Source organism: Eulemur rufifrons, chromosome 15 (assembly GCF_041146395.1).
Source record: "Eulemur rufifrons isolate Redbay chromosome 15, OSU_ERuf_1, whole genome shotgun sequence".
Lineage (NCBI taxonomy): Eukaryota > Metazoa > Chordata > Mammalia > Primates > Lemuridae > Eulemur > Eulemur rufifrons.
In genome coordinates this window covers 46,255,254-46,281,549 of record NC_090997.1, presented here as the reverse complement: position 1 = coordinate 46,281,549, position 26,296 = coordinate 46,255,254, and the positions used below count along the sequence as shown (strand labels likewise).

General features: G+C 42.0%; 1 protein-coding gene across 3 annotated transcripts in view; it reads left to right on the top strand.

The window, feature by feature from the left end:
- Window positions 1–9,783: 9,783 nt before the first annotated feature.
- Window positions 9,784–26,296, top strand: part of GABRR1 (gamma-aminobutyric acid type A receptor subunit rho1) — a 36,041-nt gene continuing 19,528 nt past the window's right edge. For all 3 annotated transcript variants that reach the window (XM_069488248.1, XM_069488247.1, XM_069488246.1), the window contains exon 1: window positions 9,784–9,905. In XM_069488248.1, coding sequence (XP_069344349.1) covers window positions 9,784–9,905 — 122 coding nt within the window. The remainder of the gene's footprint in view (window positions 9,906–26,296) is intronic.

Below are 26,296 nucleotides of genomic sequence, written 5' to 3'. Positions count from 1 at the left end.
GCCCAGTGGTCTTCAGCCACTGGATGGGCTGAAATAGCGGCTGAGAACCACTACTTTTCACTTTAAACTATCTATTGGTTTTCCACGGGTCACTTGTTGAGGATGTTGGTCATATTACTTCTGTGATATTACTCTGCTTCATTGACACAGCACTTTACAAACATTTATTATTTATGCCTGGTCCCAGATGGATCTATAACTTGGAAGGATTATTGCCAAGCAAGGAGATTGCTGTACAGCAAGTCGAAACATGCCCCAAATCACCCAAGATGGCAGTGCTGGAAATACCATGTACTTCATAAATGCTCCTCTCATTTCTATTTCTAGCCTAATGAAAGGAAAAATTCAAGTCATTTAGAATAGCAAACCATAAAAATAGAAATCTTTAATGCTGTCTTTCTTCTTTTTGTTTCTCAGAAATGGGGGTTTTACAGGTGGTTTTTTTCTTACCGACTCTTCATTGATAGTTAATGTTTATAACCTCTAATTAGTTTAAACTAGAGACCACATTTTAAAAACCACTATGGCTCCTGGTAGAAAGAGCTAGCAAAAGTAGGAAGTGGGGGTTACCTCACTGGAAGGAAACCAAAGTGTTCAACTTCCTAAGAAGGGTTTCGGTCAAATGTTTAACGGACTGCTCAGAGAATCACCAGATAATTGGTCTAAGTATTTGTAAAACAGTTGTTGTTTGATCATAATCATGAGAATGGTTATGAATATAATTTTTCATCTAACAGTGTACAAAGTCACTATGATAAAAAGGTGTGTAAGATCCGGTGATGCCATTTATACTGTTCTTAGAGAAAAAGGGCTAATACAATATATGTGGAACAGTAGCCAATTGTTTTAGGCAACAGATAATTGACTATTAGGTTGGTGCAAAAGTAATTGAGGTTTTTGGAACATGGATTTGAAATCATTATAACTAGGCTCAAACGCATCTTTGTAAATCTAAATAGGAACCATTACAATCATCACATTTTTGCCAACAAGAAATAAGTTTGTTTATTCCTTTAGCATAAAAATCTGTGCTTCAGGATTCAACGCACTCTTGCAAAGCATTTTCTGCAGCCTGCTGGTTGTGGAAGCGTTTCCCTGCAAAAAGTTGTCGAGATGCTTGAAGAAGTGGTAGTCGGTTGGTGAGCGGTCAGGTGAATATGGCAAATGAGGCAAAACTTTGTAGCCCAATTTGTTCAACTTTTGAAGCGCTGGTTGTGCAACATGCGCTCAGGTGTTGTCGTGGAGAAGAATCTGGCCCTTTCTGTCGACCAGTGCCGGCAGCAGGCATTGCAGTTTTCAGCGCATCTCATTGACTTGCTGAGCATACTTCTCAGATGGAATGGTTTCGCGGAGATTCAGAAAGCTGTCGTGGATCAGACGGGCAGCAGACCACCCAACAGTGACAAGGACCTTCTTTTGGTGCAAGTTTGGCTTTGGAAAGTGCTTTGGAGCTTCTTCTGGGTCCAGTCACTGAGCTAGTTATCACCGGTTGTCATATACAATCCACTTTTCGTCTCATGTCACAATCCAATCAGGAAATGGTTCATTCTTGTTGCATAGAAGAAGAGAAGATGACACTTCAAAACAACAATTTTTTTCAATTTCGGACCTCTTATAAGACACCCACTTATCGAGCTTTTTCACCTTTCCAATTTGCTTCAAATGCCAAACGGCTGTAGAATGATCAACGTTGAGTTCTTTGGCAACCTGTCGTGTAAGAGGATCAGCTTCCATGATTGCTCCCAATTGGTCGTTGTCAACTTCCAATGGCCGGCCACTGCGCTCCTCATCTTCGAGTCTCTCATCTCCTTTGCAAAACTTCTTGACCAACCACTGCACTGTACGCTCATTAGCAGTTCCTGGGCCAAATGCATTGTTGATGTTGCGAGTTGTCTCTGCTGCTTTCCGACCCATTTTGGACTGGAATAAGAAAATCTCTCAAATTTGCTTTTTGTCTAACATCATTTCCATAGTCTAAAATAAATATAAAATAAACAGCAAGTAATAAGTCATTAGCAAAAAAAAAAAAGTGAGAAATGCACTTTAAAATGATGTATAACATAGCCACTTTTATTTAAGGATATATTCTAATATCAAACAGCAAATTTCAACAATGCCAAAACCAAAATTACTTTTGCACCCACCTAATACTAAAGTTATGTGGTACAGAGTAAGCACCATTGGTACATGAACAAAGAGAGCTCATGATGACCTACTGTGGTCAGGAGAGGTTGTTTTTTATGAGATGAGCATCACATAATGGTTTGGACTTAGATGGACCTTCCAAGGTGAGAAAAATTGGAGCAATTAAGATATTTTGTTTTTAAAAATTAAATCAATGCTAATCAGAAATACTTTGTATTTCAAACCTTGTTGTTGAAATGTTTCTTAAAATGTATTAATATATGGACATCTGAAATTGTGTCCTATATTTTGAAATATTCCAAAATTAAACTCAGAAAAAATTTAAATATATTGATGCATTTCTTTCCTTAGTAAATAAAAGTGTTAGGCATTTGATGGGTTAATTCAATCATTCACTAAATATTTATTGAACACCTACTGTAAGCCAGGTAGGGTTCTAAGTGGTGAGCAAATAGATATGCCTCATTGATTATTAAAATCTTAGGGAGATATTTTTCAACAATAAACAAGTAGTTAGAAATGCTTTGAAGGAAAGAACATGTTGGAGTGGCAGCAAATAAGAGATCTAGAACCTACTTAGATAGGGTGGTCGGGGAGTGCTTCTCTGAAAAGGCAATGTTGAGACCTGAAGGGTGGGGAGAGCCAGTCCTGTAAAGTGGGGAGCAGAGCTCCAGGCAGGCTCGCAGGGTAAGTTTGAGGTGCCCGGGTATAGCATCATATGTAGGACATATGTATATGTATATAAAATGCTATATATTCATATATGTCAACTTAAAAATCAGAAGGTCTTCAAAAATTTGGAAAGGAGGCTTTATTTCTTATAATGGGTTACAGTTGTTATAAGAAATAAATAAATGAAGGCCTCCAGGCTGGGAAGAGGACCTGTCACCTAAACTGGATGCAGACACTTTGAGGGAGAGAAGGGTAAACAGGGATTTATGCTGAAGGGGTTGGCTAAGTATACATATTCAACAAGTTATAGGAGCTATGAATATTCATGAAAGGGGGTCACGCACATGTGTTATAGGCAAACATGCATGTTACATGTATCCTGTGTTCACCTTGGGGTGGAGCCTTTTTTTTTTTTTTTTTTTTTTGAGACAGAGTCTCACTCTGTTGCCCAGGCTAGAGTGAGTGCCGTGGCGTCAGCCTAGCTCACAGCAACCTCAGACTCCTGAGCTCAAGCGATCCTCCTGTCTCAGCCTCCCGAGTAGCTGGGACTACAGGCATGTGCCACCATGCCTGGCTAATTTTTTCTATATATATTTTTAGCTGTCCATATAATTTCTTTCTATTTTTAGAGATGGGGTCTCGCTCTTGCTCAGGCTGGTCTCGAACTCCTGAGCTCAAATGATCCGCCCACCTCGGCCTCCCAGAGTGCTGGGATTACAGGCGTGAGCCACCGCGCCCGGCCGAGCCTTAACATTTAACCGCATTGCTAGGAGGCTCTATATGTCAAAAGATGAAGCAGGGACACAAAGGCACTCAAGTGCACAACCTCTTTTCAATGGCCAGAACCAGTGTATAGTCAGTGGTCTCTTATCAGAAGAAAGTTACTGAAACCAGTCTTATGGCCAATCACAGCTATGGTTATGGCTTATGAGGGAGGTCAGTTAGTCAGCGTCTGGTGGTGGATGACATATAATTGTTTTAAAATGGCTTATCTCAAATCCAATGCTTGTTTAGCTGCTAGAGAAAAAGAAAAACCTTGTGGCAGTTAGAACATAGTTTATTCTTTAAGTGTGGGGGTGTATGATTTAATCCTTGCCTGGCATGGCCGTAGGTCCTATTTATAATTTGGTATTTTATTGCCAAAAAGAGTCTGTTCTGTCAGACTCTGATCTCTATTTTAATATTAATGCTGGTCAGTTGTGTCCAAATCACAACAGGGAGAGGGTATAACAAAGCATGTCCAACCTCATGTCCTGTCATGGCTGAGAACGTAGTTTTTAAGGTTTCTCTGAGGTCCCCTTGTCCAAGAGGGGGGTCTATTCAGTTGGTTGGGGGACTAGAATTTTATTTTTCATTCTTAACGTATATAGCATATATCCTACTTCATTTATTTACTTATTTCAAGGAATTGGCTTATGTGTTTGTGGGGGCTGGCAAGTTTAAAATTTGCAGGGCAGGCAAGTAAGATGGAATTATTGGGCTGATGCTATAGTTTAGAGGCAAAATTTCTTCTTCCAGGAAACCTCAGTTTTGCTCTTAAGGCCTTTCAACTGATTGAATGAGGCCCACCCACATCATCAAGGTAATTTCCTTTACTGAAAGTCAATTGATTGTAGATGTTAACCACATCTACAAAATATCTTCACAGCAAGACCTAAATTAAGTGTTTGACTATGTAACTGGGTACTATGACCTGGCCAAGTTGACACATTAAACTAACCATAGCAGTTGGAAACCATTACATCAAGCACAGTGTCTGGAGCATAGTGAGATGGGGCAAGGAAGTCCGATAAACTTGGGAAGCTGGGCAGAGGTCTTGAGGCTAACATAAAGTTTAGCTTTTAGTCAAAGTTTATTGGGAAACCACAGGAGTGTATCAATAGGAAGTGGAGGGTTCATTCACTTTATTGACAGCCTATTTTTCATTTTTTTCAGAGAGACAATCAGTGGGATCCAAATTAAAAAATAAATCACTCTGGCTGATCTCTGGAGAATAAAATAGGGAGTGTATTAGTCAGGATCTAGTCAAGAGGCAGAAACCACACCAGTAACTTGAACAGGGAACATTTTACAAGGAGTTGTTTACTAGGTACAAGGTGGTTAACTGTTAAAAGGCAAAGAAAAGGACCCTAAGAGTACCGAGGTAGCAAGTGCAGAGAGCACGCTAGGGCTGAGGGAAGAACAAGGAAGGAACTTAGAGGAGGTCCCGTAAGGTCTGTGGTCCATACTCTGGTGAGAAGGTGTGGCTCCTGCAGGAACCGTGGGGCGTGGGGAAGAAGAAACTTGCTGGGAGCTGCTTGCTGGAACCATGAGGACCTCAGCTGCTTTGAGGAACACCACAGGGACCAGCTGCACACTGTTCCCTTGCTGCCACTTAAAACATTAAAATAGGAAGAAGAAAATTCTCTTCTCCCTCTTCTAGCCTTGCAGACTCTGTCCCGCACCCTCTATTGGCAGAACCTAGCATACTGTTGGCTGGCATGGGAGAAACACGGGTTAAGAGTTAGCTGTATTATTACAATGTAGGACAAGGAAAGGTGGCTTTCTTACTGGCTTGGGAGCCAATAAGTTGATAACTGGCACTGGAGTCAAGGGTAGACTCTGAGGTGAATGGTTAGGAAGCTATTGCAGTGGTCAAGGGAAGAGTTGATGGGTCCTGGTGGTGGCAGTGCAGTTGGAGATGTGAACTCATTCAAGTTATCTGTTGGAGGTAGGTACTAAAAAAATGTTAAGTTTGCCTCCTTAATTATTCTTTAGAAGAGAATATTGAAAATAAGAAAATTTTATGGTATGACTCAGGTTATAAACATTCCACAAATATTTCCAAACATGAAGTTTCAGTGGCAATATTTATTAATTCGTTTATTTGTGTAGTGAAAGAAATCAAGAGAATCTAAATAAATGGACAGATATTCTATTTTCATGGATGGGAAGACTCGATATTATTAAGATGTCTGTTCTTCCCAACTTGGTCTATAGATTCAATGCAATCCCAATCAAAATCCCAATGAGTTATTTTATGAATATTGACAAACTGATTCTAAAGTTTATATAGAAAGGCAAAAGGCCCAGAATAGTCACTACAGTATTGAAGGAGAAGAACAAAGTTGGAGGACTGACACTACCCAACTTCAAGAATTACTACAAAGCAACAGTAATCAGAACAGTGTAGTATTGGCAAAAGAGTGGACAATAAATCAATGGAACAGAATAGAGATTCTAGAAATAGACCCACACAAATATATTCAACTGATCTTTGACAAAGAAACAAAGGCAATTCAATGGAGAAAAGATAGTTTTTTCAACACATGGTTCTGGAAAAACTGGACTTACACATGCAAAAAAAAACAAAACAAAGAATCTAGACACAGACATTTATCATTTATTCATGCAGCAAATATTTATTGATTTCTACCAAGTGTCAGACATCAAGTTTATCATGAAGCTTGTGATGAAAAAAAATATGTATGGATAAAATTAAGGCTCTGCTATCAAAAGGTCATAGTCTAATGGTCTATTGATCCTTGGTCCTGCAATTCTGGCTGCAGCAGTTTTTGGAACACTGGGCTGGGTGTGTTTAGACCACAAGGCTTAGACTACTCCAGCTAATTGATCCTTCTTGTTAATCTAGAGTTCTCATCAATCATGAAAATTCCAATATAGTTGGTAGACAGCCTCCAAATAGTTTATTGTCACCACCATATTAAATAACTTGAGTTAAGTAATTTAAGTGCTTTCAATATGACACCAACACCAGCTGTTTTATGGCATTGGTAACGCAGCAGGGAAACAGCGACAGGGAAATGACAAAAAGAGCACATTACAGATGGGCATCAAAAGACCTAGAGATCAAGGAATCTGACCTGAATTAAACTAGCAGATGCAGAATGGGGGTGGTTGCTTTGGAAGCACACTGTAAATACCACAGCCTTCCCGACATGACTGATATTAATGGCCTAACGCTTTGTCCCCTCTTTGTTTTATTTGGATGTCCTGACTGATCTGAGTGTTTAGCTCCAGATATGAAGAGGGCCAAGGAACAAAGGAGCCCAGCAATGTGGGTTTACAGGAACGGGAGTTGGGATTCAAGTCATGGCCACCTGACTTTTGGGATAGGAAGAACGATTAGAGAGTTCAGCAGGCCACTGATTGTACCCCCAAATTTACTTTTTTATTCCCCCATAGTGATAGAATTTTAGCAATGGGTAAGGTTGTATTTTCTGGACTCCTCACAGTCAGGAGTGGCCACGAGAAACAATATTCTTTCTTATTTCTTGGTCTTTGAATGGTTTGATTCCAGCAGCAGCTTAAATTATAGGCCAGGAAATACAGTGAGTAAATAAACAGCTACATCTGGAACTGAAAAATGACTCTTGTGGTCATTGTTTTATCAAATTCCTTTCCTTTGCTCTTTAATTCATCTTTAATTCCCCACCTGGCAAGGTCCAGCCCAATGCTGAGAGATCATGTTTGGGCACCGACCTCAGAGCCAGGAACAAAACTGTTGTAAGTGTTCAGTCTCTCCTGGGTATCCAAAGGGTTTTGTTTCCAGGACGCCCTTCGGTACCAAAATCATGGATGCTTAAGTCCCTTATATAAAAATGGCGCAGTATTTGCATATAACCTATACCCCCCCCCACTTTAAACCATCTCTAGATTACTCGGAATACCTAATACAATGTAACTGCTATATAAATGATTCTTATACTGTATTGTTTTTTTGGATTTGTGTTATTTTTTATTGTGGTATTATTATATTTTTTATTGTTTTTTTTCTGAACATTTTTTTGTTTTGTTTTTTGAGACAGACTCTCACTTTGTTGTCCGGACTAGAGTGAGTGCCGTGGTGTCAGCCTAGCTCACAGCAACCTCAAACTCCTGGGCTTAAGCGATCCTACCGCCTCAGCCTCCTGAGTAGCTGGGACTACAGGCATGTGCCACCATGCCCGGCTCATTTTTTCTATATATATTTTAGTTGGCCAGCTAATTTCTTCCTATTTTTAGTAGAGACGGGGTCTCGCTCTTGCTCAGGCTGGTCTCTAACTCCTGACCTTGAGCGATCCACCCGCCTCGGCCTCCCAGAGTGCTAGGATTACAGGCGTGAGCCACCGGGCCCGGCATTTCCTGAACATTTTTGATCTGAAATGAATCCGTGGATGCAGAACCCACAGATGTGGAGGCCACCGTAGCTAGAAGCTGTGCTAGAGGGAGCAAGTTGAAAACAGTTGATGAGCGCCTGGGGCCACTGTCTGGGAGTAGCCGGGGTGCGGTGTCTGAAGTTCGCTCCATCAGTGAGGGAGGGCCTTTTGCATGGCATTGGGCTACTCTGAGGGCCAGAAGCAAGGGGACACTTGAAGGCCATGAGAAAGTAAGCTACAGTCAACCTCTGCCTGGTCCTTCCTACACTGAATGAATTACTACCCTGGAGACCAGAGTTCAAGACCAGCCTGAGCAACATAGCAAGACCCTATCTCTACAAAAAATAGAAAAATTAACCGGGTGTGGTGGCACGTGCCTGTAGTCATCCCAGCTATTTGGAAGCCTGAGGCAGGAGGATTGCTTGAGCCTAGGAGTTTGAGGTTACAGTGAGCTATGATGACACCACCGCACTCTAGCCCAGGCAACAGAACAAGACCCTGGCAAAAATAAAAAATCCCAAAAAAACAAACAAAAAGAGGGTACAGAGTCTCTCTACAGTAGAGCCACATGGTGTTAATGGAAAGTAAAGTTTATTTTATTTATTTATTTTTTTTTAAGACAGAGTCTCACTCTGTCTGGGTATGGGTGGCATCACTGTAACTCACTGCAACCTCAAATTCCTGGGTTCAAGGGATCCTCCTGCCTCTCGAGTAGCTGGGCCTCTTGCTGAGGCTGGTCTTGAACTCCTGAGCTCAAGCAATCCTCCCACCTCGGCCTCTCAGAGTGCTAGGATTACAAGCCTGAGCCACCGCAACTGGCCCTGGGTAATTAATTCTCGTTCTGTTGGACCTTGGATTTGTGCAACTGTCTGCTTTTCAACTATAGAATTCCAGGACTCCTCACGCAGTCTGCCAGTGCAGTACAGGAAGTTATGAAAGCCGTGTTAGCTCTGCTTTGAAGAGTAGATAGTTGGGAGTACCTAGTGCAGTCTCTTCCACAAGGCTCTGAGACTGTCCTTTGATGAAGACGCAAACTCTGGCCTGTAGATTACAGCAGAGTCTTAGAGCAAGCATCAAAGAAAAAGAAAAGCTATCTGTAGATAGATATCACAGACTTGATGGCTATAGTTTATTACTGATACTTTTCATATGTGAAAAGTCCAATGAGGTTCATTATAAGAGTAATGCAATTAACAAGGAAATTTAGTTGTTTCCGCGCAAAACAAAGATAGAAAAGCCTCTTCTTCACTTGCCCTCCCAATCTCAGCCGTACAGACAGCCTGCCCAGGTATGGAGCCCTGAGGTTTCACAGATTCAGCCACAGGAAGAAGTGGGGGCAGGGAGCTGTCCAAACCCAGCTCTCAGCTAGAGCAAATAATAACGGCTGGAAGCTTAAAATAGATCCAGGGATGCGCTCATTAATGTGAACTTATGAAACATTTCAGCATCTCCAGTCTTTTTTGTTTTGGAAATTGGTTTGGTCCATTTTTACTTCCCTGTATTCCATGGACAAGATAATAGACCTTTACCAACATATTTACCACATTTGACGATGAACTAATTTAGACTGGCCAAAATAATTGTTCCACAGGAACACAAGAATTCAACCTCAGTTCAGAAAATCCCTGACATGTGACGTAGGAGGATTTATAGGTTTAGTGGAAATTGCTTTCTCCTGCTTTCCAGATTACATACTCGCGGTTGATTTTTTTTTTTTTTTTGCATGAGTAAACATCCTTCTAATAACGAACAGACCAATAATGTCTTAAGAGAGAAAAAGAACACCTTTTTGCTGTTTCTTGCGAGAACTGTTTGGATTTGGAAACCCATGTTGGCTTTTCAGAATATGAAATTTGGCATCTTTCTTTTGTGGTGGGGATGGGTTTTGGCCACTGAAAGCAGAGTGCGCTGGCCAGGAAGAGAAGTACACGAGATGTCTAAGAAAGGCAGGTGAGTAGACATTTAGGGATAGAGGATTTAGGGGAAGAGGGTGTGCAAAGCAAGTCTATGGTATTGTTCTAGAGATCGAGCATCGTTTCCAGCTTATGGTATTTTGTGTGGATGCCTTTTCCCCTTTTCCCTTTGTTCTCCTGCTTCCCCCCTTTTAGGAAGTTAGAATTATGTTTTGTTATAAAATGGTGCTGATTAGATGATATTATTATTGCATATTCTTAAATTCCTTATGAATTGTCCTGGGTAAAAGGTAGATTCTGGAAAAAAAGAATGCATGCACGTTTTTTTAAAAACCAAGGGCAATTGTTTGATGTCTGTATCCTAAGGTTAGAAAAAAAAATCTGCAAATTCCCAAATAATCAATGGAATCTCTAATTTGTAAGAATGATTTTGTTGGTTCTAAGTATTTCTGTTAGATTTGTGGATCACTTCTAAATCTTTTAAAAGGAAACAAAGCAGCTTTCTTTAAGCTGTATGGCTAGAAGGATCATTAGATTGTCCCCTACCTGTAAACTGGGCGGGGACAGGGATGGAGCTGCCTTCAGGTGAGCTGCTTGGCTGTGGCCAACATGGTACATGCTGCCCTGTCCACCCCTCGTAGAGGGAGCTTAGACAGGGAGCCAGACTCCCCACCAGCCCCTGGGCACCACCTCACAGGGCAGCCCTGATGGCAGCACTAGCAATGAGTGTGTGTATGGGATGCACCCCTGCTTGCTGGCATCAGTCTCTACAAGAGGACACTTGGGGACAACCTAATCCAGCACTTTCTCTTTACTGATGAGGACATGAAGGCAGTAAGGGCATTCTTGACTCTTGGTCCTTTATCAGCCCTAGCTCTCAATCGAACTTCAGCTTTCTTTATCTCTGGATATAAATACGAATAGAGTCAGAAAGATCAGTTAACACGAAAGAAAACCTAGCTTCCCAGAGTTTGGGACTAGGACAAGGGCTGCGTGCCTAGCTCCTCAGCACCTTCCCCCCTGGGGCTTCAGAGAACCCTCCACACAAGGGTTGCAAACAGCCAGCTGGAGCTCACAGCATTTGTTTCGAGCTGTTTTAACAGTATCACAAAACCAGGAGCTGAAATATATAGTGGTCATGGTGAGCCCTGGGGTACCAAGGGAGACTACTGTGCCCTGCTCTCATCAGAGGCAGAAGTTGTTTGGGCAAACTGGAAATTGTGAAGTGGTGCAGCCATAGAGATTATTTAAACCAAATGTGCTCACAGGGATTAAAAGCACAACAGCAACAAATCTTATTGCTTGTCATCCAAAACTTCTCAGCCTGTCTCCCAAGCCAGAGTTAGAGTCGCAATCCAGTAGCAAATACCAATGATTAACAAATCTCAGAGAGTGAAAAAGATTTTCTTTTAAAGAATTACTTTTTTAAAATTTAAATTTTTTTAAATTTTTAAATTATTTTTCTTTTGTTGTAAATTTACAAATTATTATTGTATGTATTAATGGGGTACAAAGTGATGTTAGAATATATGTATACAATGTGGAATGATTATTCAAGCTAATTAACGTATCCATCACCTCCAATACTTACTGTTTTTTGTGGTGAGAACATTTGAAATTTACTCTTAGCAATCTTGAAATATGTAATACAGTATTATTAACTATAGTCACCATAGTGTGCAATGTATCTCAAAAGACTTGTTCCTCCTAACTGAAACTTCGTATCTTTTGACCAATATATCCTCCCTGCACCACCCATCCCCAGCCACTGGTAACTATCATTCTATTGTCTGTTGCTATGAGTTTAATCGTTTTAGAGTTTACATATAAGTGAGATTACACAGTATTTGTTTTTGGAACCTGGCTTATTTCACTTAGCTTCATGTCCTCCAGGTTCATCCATGTTGTTGCAGATGACAGAATTTTCTTCTTTATAATGACTGAATAGTATTCCACTGTGTATGGTTGTCATTATACATGTATGTATACTGCATTTTCTTTATTCATTCATCTGTTGATGGACACTTAGGTTGATTCCAAAACTTTGCTATTATGAATAATGCTGCAATGGAAATGGGAGTGCAGATATCTCTTCAACAAACTGATTTCAAATCCTTTGGATGTATATCCAGTTGTGGGATTGCTGGATCATATGGTAATTCTGCTTTTAGTTTTTTTGAGAAGCCTCCATGCAGTTTTCCGTAATACTGTACTAATTTATGCTCCCACCAATAGTGTACGAAGGTTCCCTTTTCTCCATATACTTGCCAACACTTATCGTTCATCTTTTTGATAATAGCCATTTTGATGGGTGTGAGGTGATTTGCATTTCCTTAATGATTAGTGATGTTGAACATTTTTCTCCATATATCTGTTGGCCATTTGTATGTCTTCTTTTGACAAATGTCTATTCAGGTCCTTTGTCCATGTTTTAATTGGTTTGTTTATATTCTTGCTATTGAATTGTTTGAGTTCCTTACAAATTTTGGATATTAATCCTTTATTAGATGCATGCCTTGAAAATATTTTCTCCCAGTCTGTAGGTTGTCTCTTCACTCTGTTAAGTATTTCCTTTGCTGCGCAGAAGCTTTTTAGATTGATGTAATCTTATTTGTCTATTTTTGCTTTTGTTGCCTGGGCTTTGGGGGTCAAGTCCAAAAAAATCACTGCCTAGATCAATGTCATGTAGTTTTCTGCTATGTTTTCTTCTAGCAGTTTTACAGTTTCAGGTCTTATGTTTAAGTCTTTAGCCATTTTGAGTTGATTCTTATATATGGTGTGAGTTAAAGGGCATGTGGATAGTCAGTTTTCCCAACACCATTTATTGAAGAGACTATTCTTTTCCCGTTGTGTGTTTTTGGCACACATTGAAAATCAATTGACTGTAAACGTGTGGGTTCATTTTGGGGCTCTCTATTCTGTTCCGTTGGTTGGTGTATCATTTTTATTCTAGTACCATGCTGTTTTAATTACTATGGCTTTGTAACACAGCTTGCAATCAGGTAGTGTGATGCCTCTAGCTTTGTTCTTTTTGCTCAAGATTGTTTTGACTATTCAGTGTCTTTTGTGGTTCCATACAAATTTTAGGATTTTTTCTATTTCTGTAAAAAATGACATTGCAATTTTTATGAGGATTGCATTGAATCTGTAGATCAATTTGGGCAGTATGAACATTTTAACAATATTAATTCTTCAATCCGTGAACACAGGCTATCTTTCCATTTATTTGTGTCTTCTTCAATTTGTTTCATTAGTGTTCTGTGGTTTTCAGTGTACAGATTTTTCACCGCCTTGGTTAAATTTATTCTTTATTATTTTATTTATTCTTTTTTGAGGGTAGCTATTTTAAATGGGATTTTCTTGATTTCTTTTTCAGATAGTTTCTTGTTAGTGTATAGAAAACACTACTGATTTTTGTGTGTTGATTTGTATCCAGTAACTTTACTGCATTAGTTTATTAGTTCTAATAGTTTTTTTCTTAATTTCATCTTATTGTTATGGGGGATACAGAATTGCAGGTTACATACGTTGCCCATGTACCGCCTTTCCCCCCAAGTCAGAGCTCCAGGCATGTCTGTTCCCCAGATAGTGTGCGTTGCACCCATCATGTAGGTACATATCCCTCCCTTCCCCACCCCCCCCTTCCGGAGTCAGCACCTTCAAGCGTTACCATTCCCCAAACGGTGCGCAATGCACTCATTGTGTAGGCATACACCCATCCCCTCCCCCACCCCCCACCTCAGTCTGATATCCGATTGGCATCGTTCTCAGATGTGTATTTAGGTGATGATCAGGGAAAACAATTTTCTGGTGAGTACATGTGATGCCTGTTTTTCCATTCTTGGGATACTTCACTTAATATAATGGGTTCCAACTCTCTCCAGGAGAACCATAGAGATGTCGTATCTTCATTATTTCTTATAGCTGAGTAATATTCCATGGTATACATATACCACAGCTTACTAATCCAATCATGTATTGATGGGCATTTGGGTTGTTTCCACATCTTTGCTATTGTGAATTGTGCTGCTATAAACATTCGGGTACATGTGTCTTTGTTACAGAATGACCTTTTTTCCTTTGTGTATATGCCCAATAATGGGATTGCTGGATCAAATGGCAGATCTACTTGAATCTGTTTAAGATACCTCCATAATGCTTTTTGGATCGAATCTTTAGGGTTTCTTATATATAAGATCATGTCATCAGCAAACAGTGACATTTTTACTTCTTTGTTCCCTATTTATATGCCTTTTATTTATTTCTTTTGCCTGATTGCTATGGCCAGGACTTCCAATACTATGGTTGAATAGAAGTGGCAACAGTGGGTGTCCTTGTCTTATTGCTCATCTTAAAGAGTGACGTAGACTTTCTTTTTAAAAATTACTTTTAGGCCAGACATAGTGGCTCATGCCTGTAATCCCAGCATTTTGGGAGGTCAAGGCAGGAGGACTGCTTGAGCCCAGGAGTTTGAGACCAGCTTAGGCAACATAGTAAGACCCCATCTCTACAAAAAATAATTTTAAAAAATTAGCCGGGTGTGGTGGTGCATGCCTGTAGTCCTAGCTACTTGGAAGGCTGAGGTGGGAGGATCCCTTGAGCACAGAAGGTTGAGGCTACAGTGGGCTGTGATCACGCCACTGCATTCTAGCCTGGGAGATAGAGGGGGACCTTATCTTGGGGGAAAAAAAAATTACCTTTAAAAACTTTCATTTTTTTATTATGAAAGATACTTATGGCTATTACTTCAATTTACCAAAAAATGGGAAAAATCTTTTTAACTGAAGTTACTTCACTAGGAAAAAATGTAAAAACCCCAAATCACCCACAATCTCTAAATCCAGAAGTAACCTTGTTAACATTTTTGTGTGTTTTCTTCTGGTCTTTTTTGCTAAGCATATATCAAATATTAACTAGTTTGGGGTTATTTTATGCATATAGTTTTATAATCTTATTGTATTTACTACGATATTGTCTGCATGTTTACTTGTTTTAAAAGTCCATATAATTATCATTTGGTTGGCTGCATAATAATGCATAATATGCATAATAATGCACAATGTACCACCATGTAAGCATTTCCTCTATTTATGGACACTTGTTTCCTCTTTATTATTATTAACATAAATATTCTGTATGTATATCTTTGTACATAAGAAGTTGTCTACATACATGACTATATAATTAGGATAGAGTCCTAAAAGTGTCCTGGATTGAATGGCACAAGAACATTCAAAGCTCCAGATATATTTGGCTAAATTTCTTTCTAGAACAGAAGGCAGCCCCAACTTATACTCCACTAGCCAGGTTAAATTTTATTTTTATATAGCCTAAATTTTTAAAGGGCTTGCTTAATTTCATCCAGACACTAAACCCATAAGCTGCTGGTAATTTGAATCCAGGCTTCTTTCCATGGTTCCTGCTAATCAAATAACTCAGGCAAACACAGGCACAAAAGGGGTGAGGAGGGTGAAGTACCTAAGAGGCAAAATGTAAGGAGGTGTTTGCACAACCCAGAGAAGGAGTGACTCTTAATTTTGTTCCCTACGTACCTCACTTGCCTCACCCTAGTCTCCATCCTAGCAAATAATTCACGTGATTTCCCAGCATCTCCATGGGAGGCACACTGAGGGGGGACCCACCTTCACGAATCATTCGGGGTAAAGATCAGAATGCCAGGGCTTTTGGCAATGTTTTTAGAATGAATCAAAATTTACTGTCTCTCTTCTCCCTGGAAGAATGGAAACAACCTGTCTATACTACAGGCCCCTGGAAAAATGCCAGCTCAGGCTCTGGGAGGGTAACCTGATCCTACTAGAAGCCAGAAGTATCATTATCATGGGTTCTTTGTCATGCTATTGAATCCACATTTATTCCAAAGGTGAGGAGGATCTGAATGTTTTCGGCGGATTTCCATTTCAGAGAGATTACGCTTGCTTGCTCAGCAGTATGATGGATGGGCGGGGAGGGTGCTTTGAGAGAGACAAGAAAGTAATGGGGAGTCTGTGCCTGCGACCAGCTGAGAGCTGGTGAAAGGCTCAGCTGGGATAACAGTGGGATGGAGAGCTAGGAGGGTAGATCTGAGAGCTTTTTTTTTTTTTTTTTTTTTTTTTTTGTTGAGACAGAGTCTCACTTTGTTGCCCAGGCTAGAGTGAGTGCCGTGGCGTCAGCTTAGCTCACAGCAACCTCAAACTCCTGGGCTCAAGCGATCCTACTGCCTCAGCCTCCCGAGTAGCTGGGACTACAGGCATGCGCCACTATGCCCGGCTAATTTTTTCTATATAGATTTTTAGGTGTCCATATAATTTCTTTCTATTTTTAGTAGAGACGGGGTCTCGCTCTTGCTCAGGCTGGTCTCGAACTCCTGACCTTGAGCGATCCACCCGCCTCGGCCTCCCAGAGTGCTAGGATTACAGGCGTGAGCCACCGCGCCCGGCCTGATCTGAGAGCTTTTGAGGAGTTGGAATTTGCACAATTTGATTAGCTTCAGGGTGAGAGTGCAGTTTAGGGTGAATGTCCAACAGGTATTTGGATTGTATGACTGGGTAGATGGCGGTGCCAGGGAAGGAGAGCAGGTGGAGGAGGAGGTTTGGGGGTAAAGATAGTGAGTTTGGTATGAACAATGAACCTGGATGTGCTCGTAAGATAGCCAGAGACTGCTGTCCCATCCACAGGGAGGGATGTGGGTCTCTGGCTCAGGAAGGAAATTGAGCCTGGAGCTGCAGATTTAAAGGGAGTCCTCATAGGCAGTGGCAGGTGAGGTGACGGGAGAGAGCATGGAGCATGAAGTAAGAACAGGATCAAGGGCAGACCTTAAGGAGAGCAGCATTTAAGGAGAAGACAGAAGAAAAGGACTCAGTGAAGGAAGCTGGAAAAGAGGGACCAGAGAAATAGGCGTAGAACTGGAATAGAGAGGTGTCGAGGTTGCTCTAAGAGCCATTTATTTGACAGTTACCAAATGCTTATTATAGGTCAGGTTGCCACATTGGTCAATGGGTTCTTTGCCAATGACCAAATCAGATACAGACTGAGCCTTCAGAGGCTTTCCGACGAGGGAGGTGTTCCAGTGAGGGGGTCACAGGCTTCAAGAAGGAGAGAGTGGGCCGGGCGCGGTGGCTCACGCCTGTAATCTTAGCACTCTGGGAGGCCGAGGCGGGTGGATCGCTCGAGGTCAGGAGTTCGAGACCAGCCTGAGCAAGAGTGAGACCCCGTCTCTACTAAAAATAGAAAGAAATTATATGGACAACTAAAATATATATATACAAAAAATTAGCCGGGCATGGTGGCGCATGCCTGTAGTCCCAGCTACTCGGGAGGCTGAGGCAGGAGGATTGCTTAAGTCCAGGAGTTTGAGGTTGCTGTGAGCTAGACTGACGCCACGGCACTCACTCTAGCCTGGGCAACAGAGTGAGACTCTGTCTCAAAAAAAAAAAAAAAAAAAAATTAAAAAAAAAAAAAAAAAGAAGGAGAGAGTGGACAGTAGGGCCAGATCACTCCAAGGTTAAAGTTAGTTAGGTAGAGGACTGAGACATTCATCCCTGGATATATTAATAGCAGCTAAGCACCATTAATGACCTTAACGAGAAGAAACGGGTGTTAGTGGGTTGACGAGAGGAGAGGAGAAAATGGAGTGAACACAGGTCATTCTCACCAGAAACCTGGCTGTGAACTGAAAGACTGAGACTGGGTGAAGGCGACAAGAGGAAACAGGTGAGAGTTTTTGGGCTGGGAGAGAGACCTCACGGGGTTCCAGTGGAGAAGGGCCGAGCCAGAGGGAGGCAACGATGATGCTTGGGATGCCGTCAAGTCCCTGTCACGTGGGGCAACATGAAAACTGGTGGATCGTGGACTGGGTCTCTCTCATCGCCCTAAACCCCTTGAAATTTGGTTTTCCCTTAAGCTAGTAGTGTTCTCTCTTCATCTTGTCCCTTTGTTCTCCAGGATGTTTGCCGAGCTGTTGAGTCACCTCATGGTGCTCTTGGCCCTCTTCTCTCTGCCTAATTATGACCTGCCCTTCGCCCCACGGTTTCCTGAGGCTCTGCCCATGCTGCTCCCGTGCTCACAACACCCGCTTTCTTCCTTCTCCAGCTCATTTTCTTTCTTCCTCCAATATTTAGCAGAGGTGTTGCCTCCTCTGAGAAGCCTTCTCAGCCCTCCCCAGCCCCTGCCTGTCAATTCTCAATCAGGTGACTGACTTCTGAGCTTCCACAGTCTTTGATCACTTCCCTCTCGGAGGATTAATCACTCACCAGTGTCATTTTTATCTCATCTGTCTGTTTCTAGACCGTGAACCTGGTGAGGGCTCACCCTGCCTCATTTACCGGTGCCTCCCAAGGCTCAAGTACGATGTCTGATATGTGGAGATGTTCAAGAAATGTTGGCCATGGGCCGGGCGCGGTGGCTGAAATGCATTGCAGGTGTCTCCTAGAAAAACATACTCTGTTTTTGTTTGTTTTGTTTTTGTTTTTTACAGCTGATACATTTAATTAGCTATGGGAATTTCACTCAAAGGCATCTAATGAGTGCCTAGAATGTTCAAAAGCACATAAGTACATAGTGAATAAGCTTTAATCGCTAAACAAAGGTTGCTCATAATGGGGATGGTGTTGGCATTAGGGACACGTAGATACCTGCAAATTACAAAGTAGTATGTTCTATAATAAGTGGGAGAAATACAGTCTGAGAATTCTGATAAACAGAATAAGTGGAAAAAATTCAGAGCTTTAAATTAAAAAAAAAAAAAGTAACCCAGTGTCTTCAAGTAAAGGCTTAGAGAACATATATTCAGACATATATACAAGAAACAAAGGGATGATCTAGGTTGAGATTTGGCCTGAGAAGCAGGCAGACAAGCATACTCTTGATGTGCCCTTTTTTCTCTCTGGAAGGTCAATAGCAGGGGGGTCTGTGTCTCAGGGACCCACCACATTGGGGGGAACACAAGCCAGTGACCGTGGCAGGAAGATGGCTTGATCAGACAGCCCCAAGATAGGACAGAAGCTGACAGGGCAAAGGTGGGCTGGTCCCACCCACCCAGACAGCCCCAGCTGTCCTTCTGCTCCAGGCACCAACTAGGCTCTCCCTTAGATGTGCAGACCTCAGACATCAAGGAGTGTTCACACCCTGTATTGGTCAGGGATCTCCAGAGACACAGGACCAATAGGATGTATATGTACACATCCATGCACATAGACCCCCCTCTCTTGAGAGAGATATAATGAGAGACTTATTTTAAAGAACTGGCTCCCACATTTATGGGCACGCCAAGTCTGAAATCAGTGGAGCAGGCAGGCTGGAAATTCTGGCAGGAGTGGGTGTAGCAGTCTCGAGGACGACGGTCAGTCTGGAAGCAGAATCTCCTTCTTCAGGAAACCCCAGTGTTTTCTCTTACGGCCTCCAGCTGATCGGATGAGAACTCCCCACATTAAGGAGGGTAATCTGCTTTACTTGAAGTCTACCGAGGGAAATGTTAATCACATCTTAAAAAATCCCTTCACGGCAACATCTAGACTGGTGTTTCACCAAAAACTGAGTCCCATGGTCCAGTCAAGTTGACACATAAAATTAACCATCACACATTCTAGAGAACATGATTTGAAAGGTAGATTATTAGTTACGAAAAATCCACTTAGTAGGGAATCAGAGGAGGTGAACTATTTACCCCCAAGGAAAAATACAGAATAGTCATTATGTGAACAAAATGCGCAGCCATTATAAAAATTCAAGAAATCCAATATAAATGACATTATGGGAGCATCCTTATTAAATAAATAAAAATTAAACACCCGCCCCCTCAGCCAGGGGTGCTGATGGGTCTGTGTGGAAACTGACACCACATCCCGGCTTTGTCAGGGCACCGACCCTCAGTCAGCAGGACTAGAGCTGCCAAGCATCTCTCACCTCTCAGGGACACCGCCACCTCTGAAATAGACTTGAGAGTCCTCACAGCTGCCTCATCCCTTATTTCACAGCTGAGGAAACAGACCTGGAAAGATGAAGCTTGCTGAGTCTCCCACCAGTGAGAAAAACCGGGGTTCAGGGCAGAGTGCTGACTTCCTGCCTGCCTGCCGCCCTCCTGTTCTATCAGTTCTGTGCAAAGGAGCTTTACTTTTAAAAATTAGAATTCTTGGCCAGGCGTGGTGGCTCACGCCTGTAATCCTAGCACTCTGGGAGGCTGAGGTGGGAGGATTGTTTGAGCTCGGGAGTTCGAGACCAGCCTGATCAAGAGCGAGACCCTGTCTCTACTGAAAATAGAAAGAAATTAGATGGACAACTAAAAATATATAGAAAAAATTAGCTTGGCATGATGGTGCATGCCTGTAGTCCCAGCTACTCGGGAGACTGAGGCAGTAAGATTGCTTGAGCTCAGGAGTTTGAGGTTGCTGTGAGCTAGGCTGACGCCACGGCACTCACTCTAGCCCGGGCGACACAGTGAGACTCTTTCTCAAAAAAAAAAAAAATTAGAATTCTCAACATTGGCTGAACACTGCAATCAGTGGAGGAGATTTGAAAACTATTGATGGCTGGGCCCCACCCTCAGAGGTCCTGATTTAATTGGTGTGGGGTGTGGCTTCGAGTGATTCCAATGTGCAATCAGAGCTGAGCATTAGATGATCTCCTGCTATCACGTTCGCTATCCTGAGCAGCAACTCATTCTTTTTACTCTTTCCAATGTGAAGACCATTCTCTGATGGAGAGTATTAAAGTAAAATTGGATTCTGTTATCAGAATCTCAGCCTTATTGTAACTGTTTGTTAATATTGCTTCATCTTCTTCACTCAGTACGGTTCCTTCTCCCAACTCTCTGGCTCAGAATGCAACCGGAAAGAATTCTGCTTGACGTTAACGTGTCTCTTGAGTCTTGCCTCATTTAGACCTTGGCCTCCTTGCTGTGTTTCTTATGGGTCCAATTAACTTTTTGGAATACACCGTTGGGTTTGGGCTTCTCCTTCCATATTTTGCATGTGTCTTTGTAAAATCAGCTGTGCTAATGGCTTACAGGGATGTGTAAGATAGAGTCCCTCCTCCACTGGGCTGACGATGCAGTGACTGGGATAGTCAGAAAGCCCAAGCCACACAGGGAGATGCGTGTTCTAATGAAAGCATGTAAAGGAGAGAAAGACTGGATTCAGTGGGAAGGAGAGAAGCCCAGAAACACTTCTGGGAGGAGGTAGTATTTGATCTGGGAATGCATGGAGTCGTCTGAGTAAGAAGGGCTGTGAAGAATAGTGGGAGGGACATTCTAGACAGTCAACTTTTCCCCATTCAGTATGATGTTGGCTGTGGGTTTTGTCATATATGGCTTTTATAATTTGGAGATATGTTCCTTCTATGACTAGATTGTTTTTTGTTTGTTTTTAAAATTTTTTTTATTTCAGCATATTATGGGGGTACAAATGTTTAATTTACATATATTGCCTTTGCTCTATGCCTAGTTTATTAAGGGTTTTTATCAAGAAAGGGTGCTAGATTTTATCAAATGCTTTTTCTGTATCTATTGAGATGATTATGTGGTCTTTGTTTTTGCTTCTGTTTATGTGGTGAATCACGTTTATTGATTTGCATATGTTAAACTATTCTTGCATCCCTGGGATGAAACCCACTTGATCATGGTGAATTCTCTCTTTGATGTGCTGTTGAATTCAGTTTGCTAGTATTTTGTTGAAGATTCTTGGCATCTATTTTTATAAGGGATATTGGTCTGTAGTTTTTTTGTTTTGTCCTTTCCTGGCTTTGGTGTCAAGATGATACTGGCATCACAGAATGAGTCAGGGAGGATTCCCTCCTTCTCAATGTTATGGAATAATTTCTGTAGGATATGTACCAGTTCTTCTTTACAGGTCTGGTATAATTGGGTGTGAATCCATCTGGTCCAGGGATTTTTTTTGGTTGGTAAATTTTTTTTATTACTGCTTCAATCTCACTGCTTGTTATTAGTCTGTTCAGGATTTCTATTTCTTCTTGATTCAGGTTTGGGAGGTTGTGTGTTTCCAGGAATTTATCCATTTCCTTTATGTTTTATAGTTTGTGTGCATGGAGATTTTCATAGTATTCACGAATGATATTTTGTATTTCTGTGGTATCAGTTGTAATGTCTCCTTTTTCATTTTTCATTGAGTTTATTTGGGTCATTTCTCTTCTATTTCTGGTTAATCTAGAGAGGTCTATTGATTTTGTTTATCGTTTCAAAGAACCAACTTTTTGTTTGTTTGTTTCCATTTCATTTAGTTCTGCTCTGAGCTTTGTTGTTTTTTTTCTTCTGCTAGCTTTAGGTTTGGTTTATTCTTCTTTTTCTAGTTTGTTTAGATGTGGCACTAGGTTGTTAATTTGGGATCTTTCTGTCTTTTTGATATAAGCATTTAAAGCTATGAATTTTTCTTTTAACACTGCTCTTGTGGTATCCCATGGATTTTGGGTGCTTGTGTCATGATTGTCATTCAGTTTGAAAAATCTTTTGATTTCCATCTTAATTTTGTCTTTGACCCAAGGATCATTTAGCAGCTGGTTGTTTAATTTCCATGAATTTTTGTAGATTTGAGAGTTCCTCTTATAGTTGATTTCCAGTTTTATTCCACTATGATCTGACAAAATACATGAAATGATTTCTTTTTCTGAATTTGCTGAGACTAACATATGATCTATCTTTTTGTGGACTAACATATGATCTATCTTGGAAAATGTCCCAGGTGCTGGAGAAGAATGTATATTCTGCAGTTTGGGGGTAGAATGTTCTGTATGTATCTGTTAGGTCCATGTGTTCTAGAGTCCTGTTTAAGTCCACTCTTCCTTTGTTGATCTTCTGCCTTGAAGATGTGTCCAGTTCTGTCAGTGAAGTGCTGAAGTCCCCAATAATCATGGTGTTGCTGTTTATTTCTTTGCCTAGATGGAGGAGTATTTTATTTATGAATCTGGGAGCTCCTGTCTTAGCTGCATATATATTTAGGATTGTTATATCTTCTTGCTAAATTACTCCCTTTATCATTATATAACGACTGTCTTTGTCTTTTTTTTTTACCATTGTTATTAATAATTTAAAGTCTATTTTATCTGATATGAGAATAGCTACTCCTGCTCACTTTTGGCTTTCGTTCACATGGAATATTTTTTTCCATCCCTTTACCTTGAGTCTATGAGTATCCATGCAATTTTCTTGGAGACAGCAGATACTTAGGTTTTTTCATCCATTCAGCCAGTCTATATCTTTTAAAAGGAGCATTAAGACCATTTACATTCAATGTTAGTATTGACATGTGAGATACTGTTCTGTTCATCATGTTGAATGATACCTAGTTGCTTTGTTTTCTCCTTTGTGTTACTGTTTTATAAGAGTTGTGAGCTTTAACTTTCGGGTGTTTTTACATTGGGTGGGTATCAATTGTTCTTTTCCATGTAGAGCACTGTTAAGCATTTCCTGTGGGGAAGATCTAGTGGTGACAAATTCCCTACTATTTGCTTATCTGGGAAACATTTTATTTCTCCTTCATTTGTGAAACTTAGTTTTGTAGCATACAAAATTCTTGGCTGGCAGTTATTCTGTTTAAGAAGACTAAATACGGGATCCCAATCCCTTCTGGATTGAAAGGTCTCTGCTGAGAGGTCTGCTGTTAGTCTGATGGGTTTTCCTTTGTAAGTAACCTGTTGCTTTCATCTTACAATTTGTAGGATTTTCTCCTTCACTTTGACTTTGGTCAGGCTGAAGATTATATGTCTTGGTGATGTCCTATTTGCTATGAATCTTCCAGGTGTCAATAACCACCTTGTATCTGGATATTTAAACCTCTAGCTTTATCAGGGATGCTTTCCTCTATCATTCTCTCAAATAGGTTCTCCATGCTTATTGATTTTTCTTCTCCCTGAGGGATACCTATTATTCTTATATTAGTTTGCTTTGCATAATCCCATGTTTCTCTCAGTGATTGTTCATTCTTCTCTGTTCTATTTTCTGCATTTTTTTACTAACTGGGTTACTTTGAAATCCTTGTCTTCAAGCTCTGAAATTCTTTCTTCTGCTTGGTCTAGTCTGTTGTTAATGTTTTTTGATGTATTTTGAAATCCTCTAAATGACTCTTTCATTTCTTTAACTTCTATTACCTCTTTTCTAATATTATCTCTTTAGTGAATTTTTCATTCATGTCCTGAAACATTTTTTTAATTTCTTTGAGTTGGTTTTCTACCATTTCCTCAATGCCATTCATCTTACTTGCCATCCAGAATCTGAAATCCATATCTGTCATTTCAACAATATTTTGGTTGGAGTTCATTACTGGAGAGCTATTGTGATCCTTTGGGGGTATCAAGACAGCCTATTTTTTCATGTTGCTGGAGTTTTTATGCCGGTGCCTTCCCATCTGGGGCTACTTCTCTCAGCTCAAAACAGATAGCAGATATGGTACATCTGTTCTCCTATGCTGAGACCTCTGTTGCTTGGTGAAGATAGGGATGGGTCCCTGGATGTCATGCTTGGGTCCTACTCCAGAAGCTTGACATGGTACACTGTGAGCCTCTAATGCTGCTGCTCTGCTGCATCTCCCCTGTTCCCTTGTAGTCATCACCAGGCTGCTGTGGCAAGGCCAGCTCCTGGTGCCAGGTGCACACATGAGGTGGAGCTGGCTGGCAGGACAGGGCAGGTGCACAGGATGGAGGAGGCCTACTGGGCATAGCACCAATGTGTGCAGGCCTGGGCAGCTTAGGTGCCAGGCACATAGGCTGGGCAAAGTCCATGCAGGGTGTGGTGCATGGTATAGCAGGTTCTCAGGGTGCAGTGGCCCCGCAGACCTGCAGGGTGTGGGGCAGAGTGGCCCTCAGTGTAGAGCAGGCCAGCAGGTCACAGCTCATGCACAGGGTGGAGCAGGATCCCTGGACAGAGCGGGCCCACAGTGCAGGGCACCTACTCAGGATGGAGCAGGTCTGCAGGGCGCAGTGCTCATGTGCAGGTTGGGGGAGCTACCGGCTGGGGCACACACTCAGGGTCTTTCAGGCACTGGTAGTGGCAGAAGCAGTGGTCCAGCTGCCCTGGCCATGGGCAGTGGGTGCCAAGGGCTATGGGCATGTGCTCCACCTGGGTCCCATGGAAGTGCAGTTGAGCAAGATCACCCAGGCCACAGCAGCAGGTGCCAGGTCTTTGGTCTCCTGCTCTGCCCAGGGATCCTCCCCACCCCCCATGGTGGTGGCGGTGGTGGGGGTGCATGTCATGAGTGCACACCAGCCTTGGGATTCCTACTCCCTCCCCACCTGGCAGGGGCCATGGAGAGGCAGTAGTCACAGATCTGGCCCTTGGGCAAAAGTAGTGTTCTGGGTTTGAAATGTTATAATGGCGCCAGCCGCAGTGCCTGGGGCTTGCAAACCAGCTGTCCCTTCTCTCTGGAGCAACAACACAGCTGCACAGCCTCCAGGCAGGTCCTTGTATCAGTCCGGAGGCTGCTGCAGTGGAGGGGCCCTCCCGCTGCTCCCATTGCAGTATCCTCAGGGGAAGCGTGGAGCCCCGGATTCTCTCCTCGATCCCTTTCCCACGTGTGGGCACCTTTCCTAGTCACCTCCGGTCCTGCTGAGCAGCTCGTCCCACTGGCATCATCTTCACTTCACTCCGGCTCCTCTGCGTGGATTCCCAGTGCTCTCGCTGAGACGATCGATCCAAAAGTGGGTATCTATTCACCACTTTTGATCCTCTCCGTAAGAGTGGCTGCTTCTAGTCCACCATATCGCCCTCCCTGTAAGATCATTTTCCTTAGGGGGTTCTTGCTTCCTTGTGAAAGTTAAGTTCTTCATCTTCTCAGAGATGAAATCATCAGAGAAGTCCAGTATCACTCACCAGGAGCCCCGCTGTTAGCAAAAGAGCCTTTGGGCAGCCCACCCGTCACAGGGCCCAGCGCTATGCCACCTGCCCTCTGAGAGTGTTCTGACTCCTCTCTGGGGAAAACATTCTCCACACACAAACTGACGAGGAACTAGAACAAGCAGACATTAACAAGTTCCGTAGGTTGGAACTTTTCATTCTATCCAAAATGGAAATGGGTGTTCAAAAAGTGCATACCCTCTGTTCAGTCCAAAAAGCTGTCTTGAACGTCATCCTATGTCATCTTAACTTGGGACATGTCTATCCTTTCTTTGTGACCTCCTGGGACTCATTCAGTAAATATTTATTGATCACCAATTTTGTGCAAGGTCCGTGCTAGCTTACACACAAAGAGAAAGACAAGCTCAGCCCTTCCATCTCTAAGCCAGATTCCTGGCAGTGGGAGGCAAATCTTTCAACAGGACGACACGGCCAACCTTGCTTCCAACCTTTGGAGCCAGACCCCTGGGTCTGACTTCTGATACTCTCACTTCTACAAGTTGTTTAAACCCTCATGTGTCTTAGTTTCCTTGTGTATAAAAGGGGTAATGATGAGGCCTACCTCATAGGCCTGAGTTAATGCACGTGATGTGAGC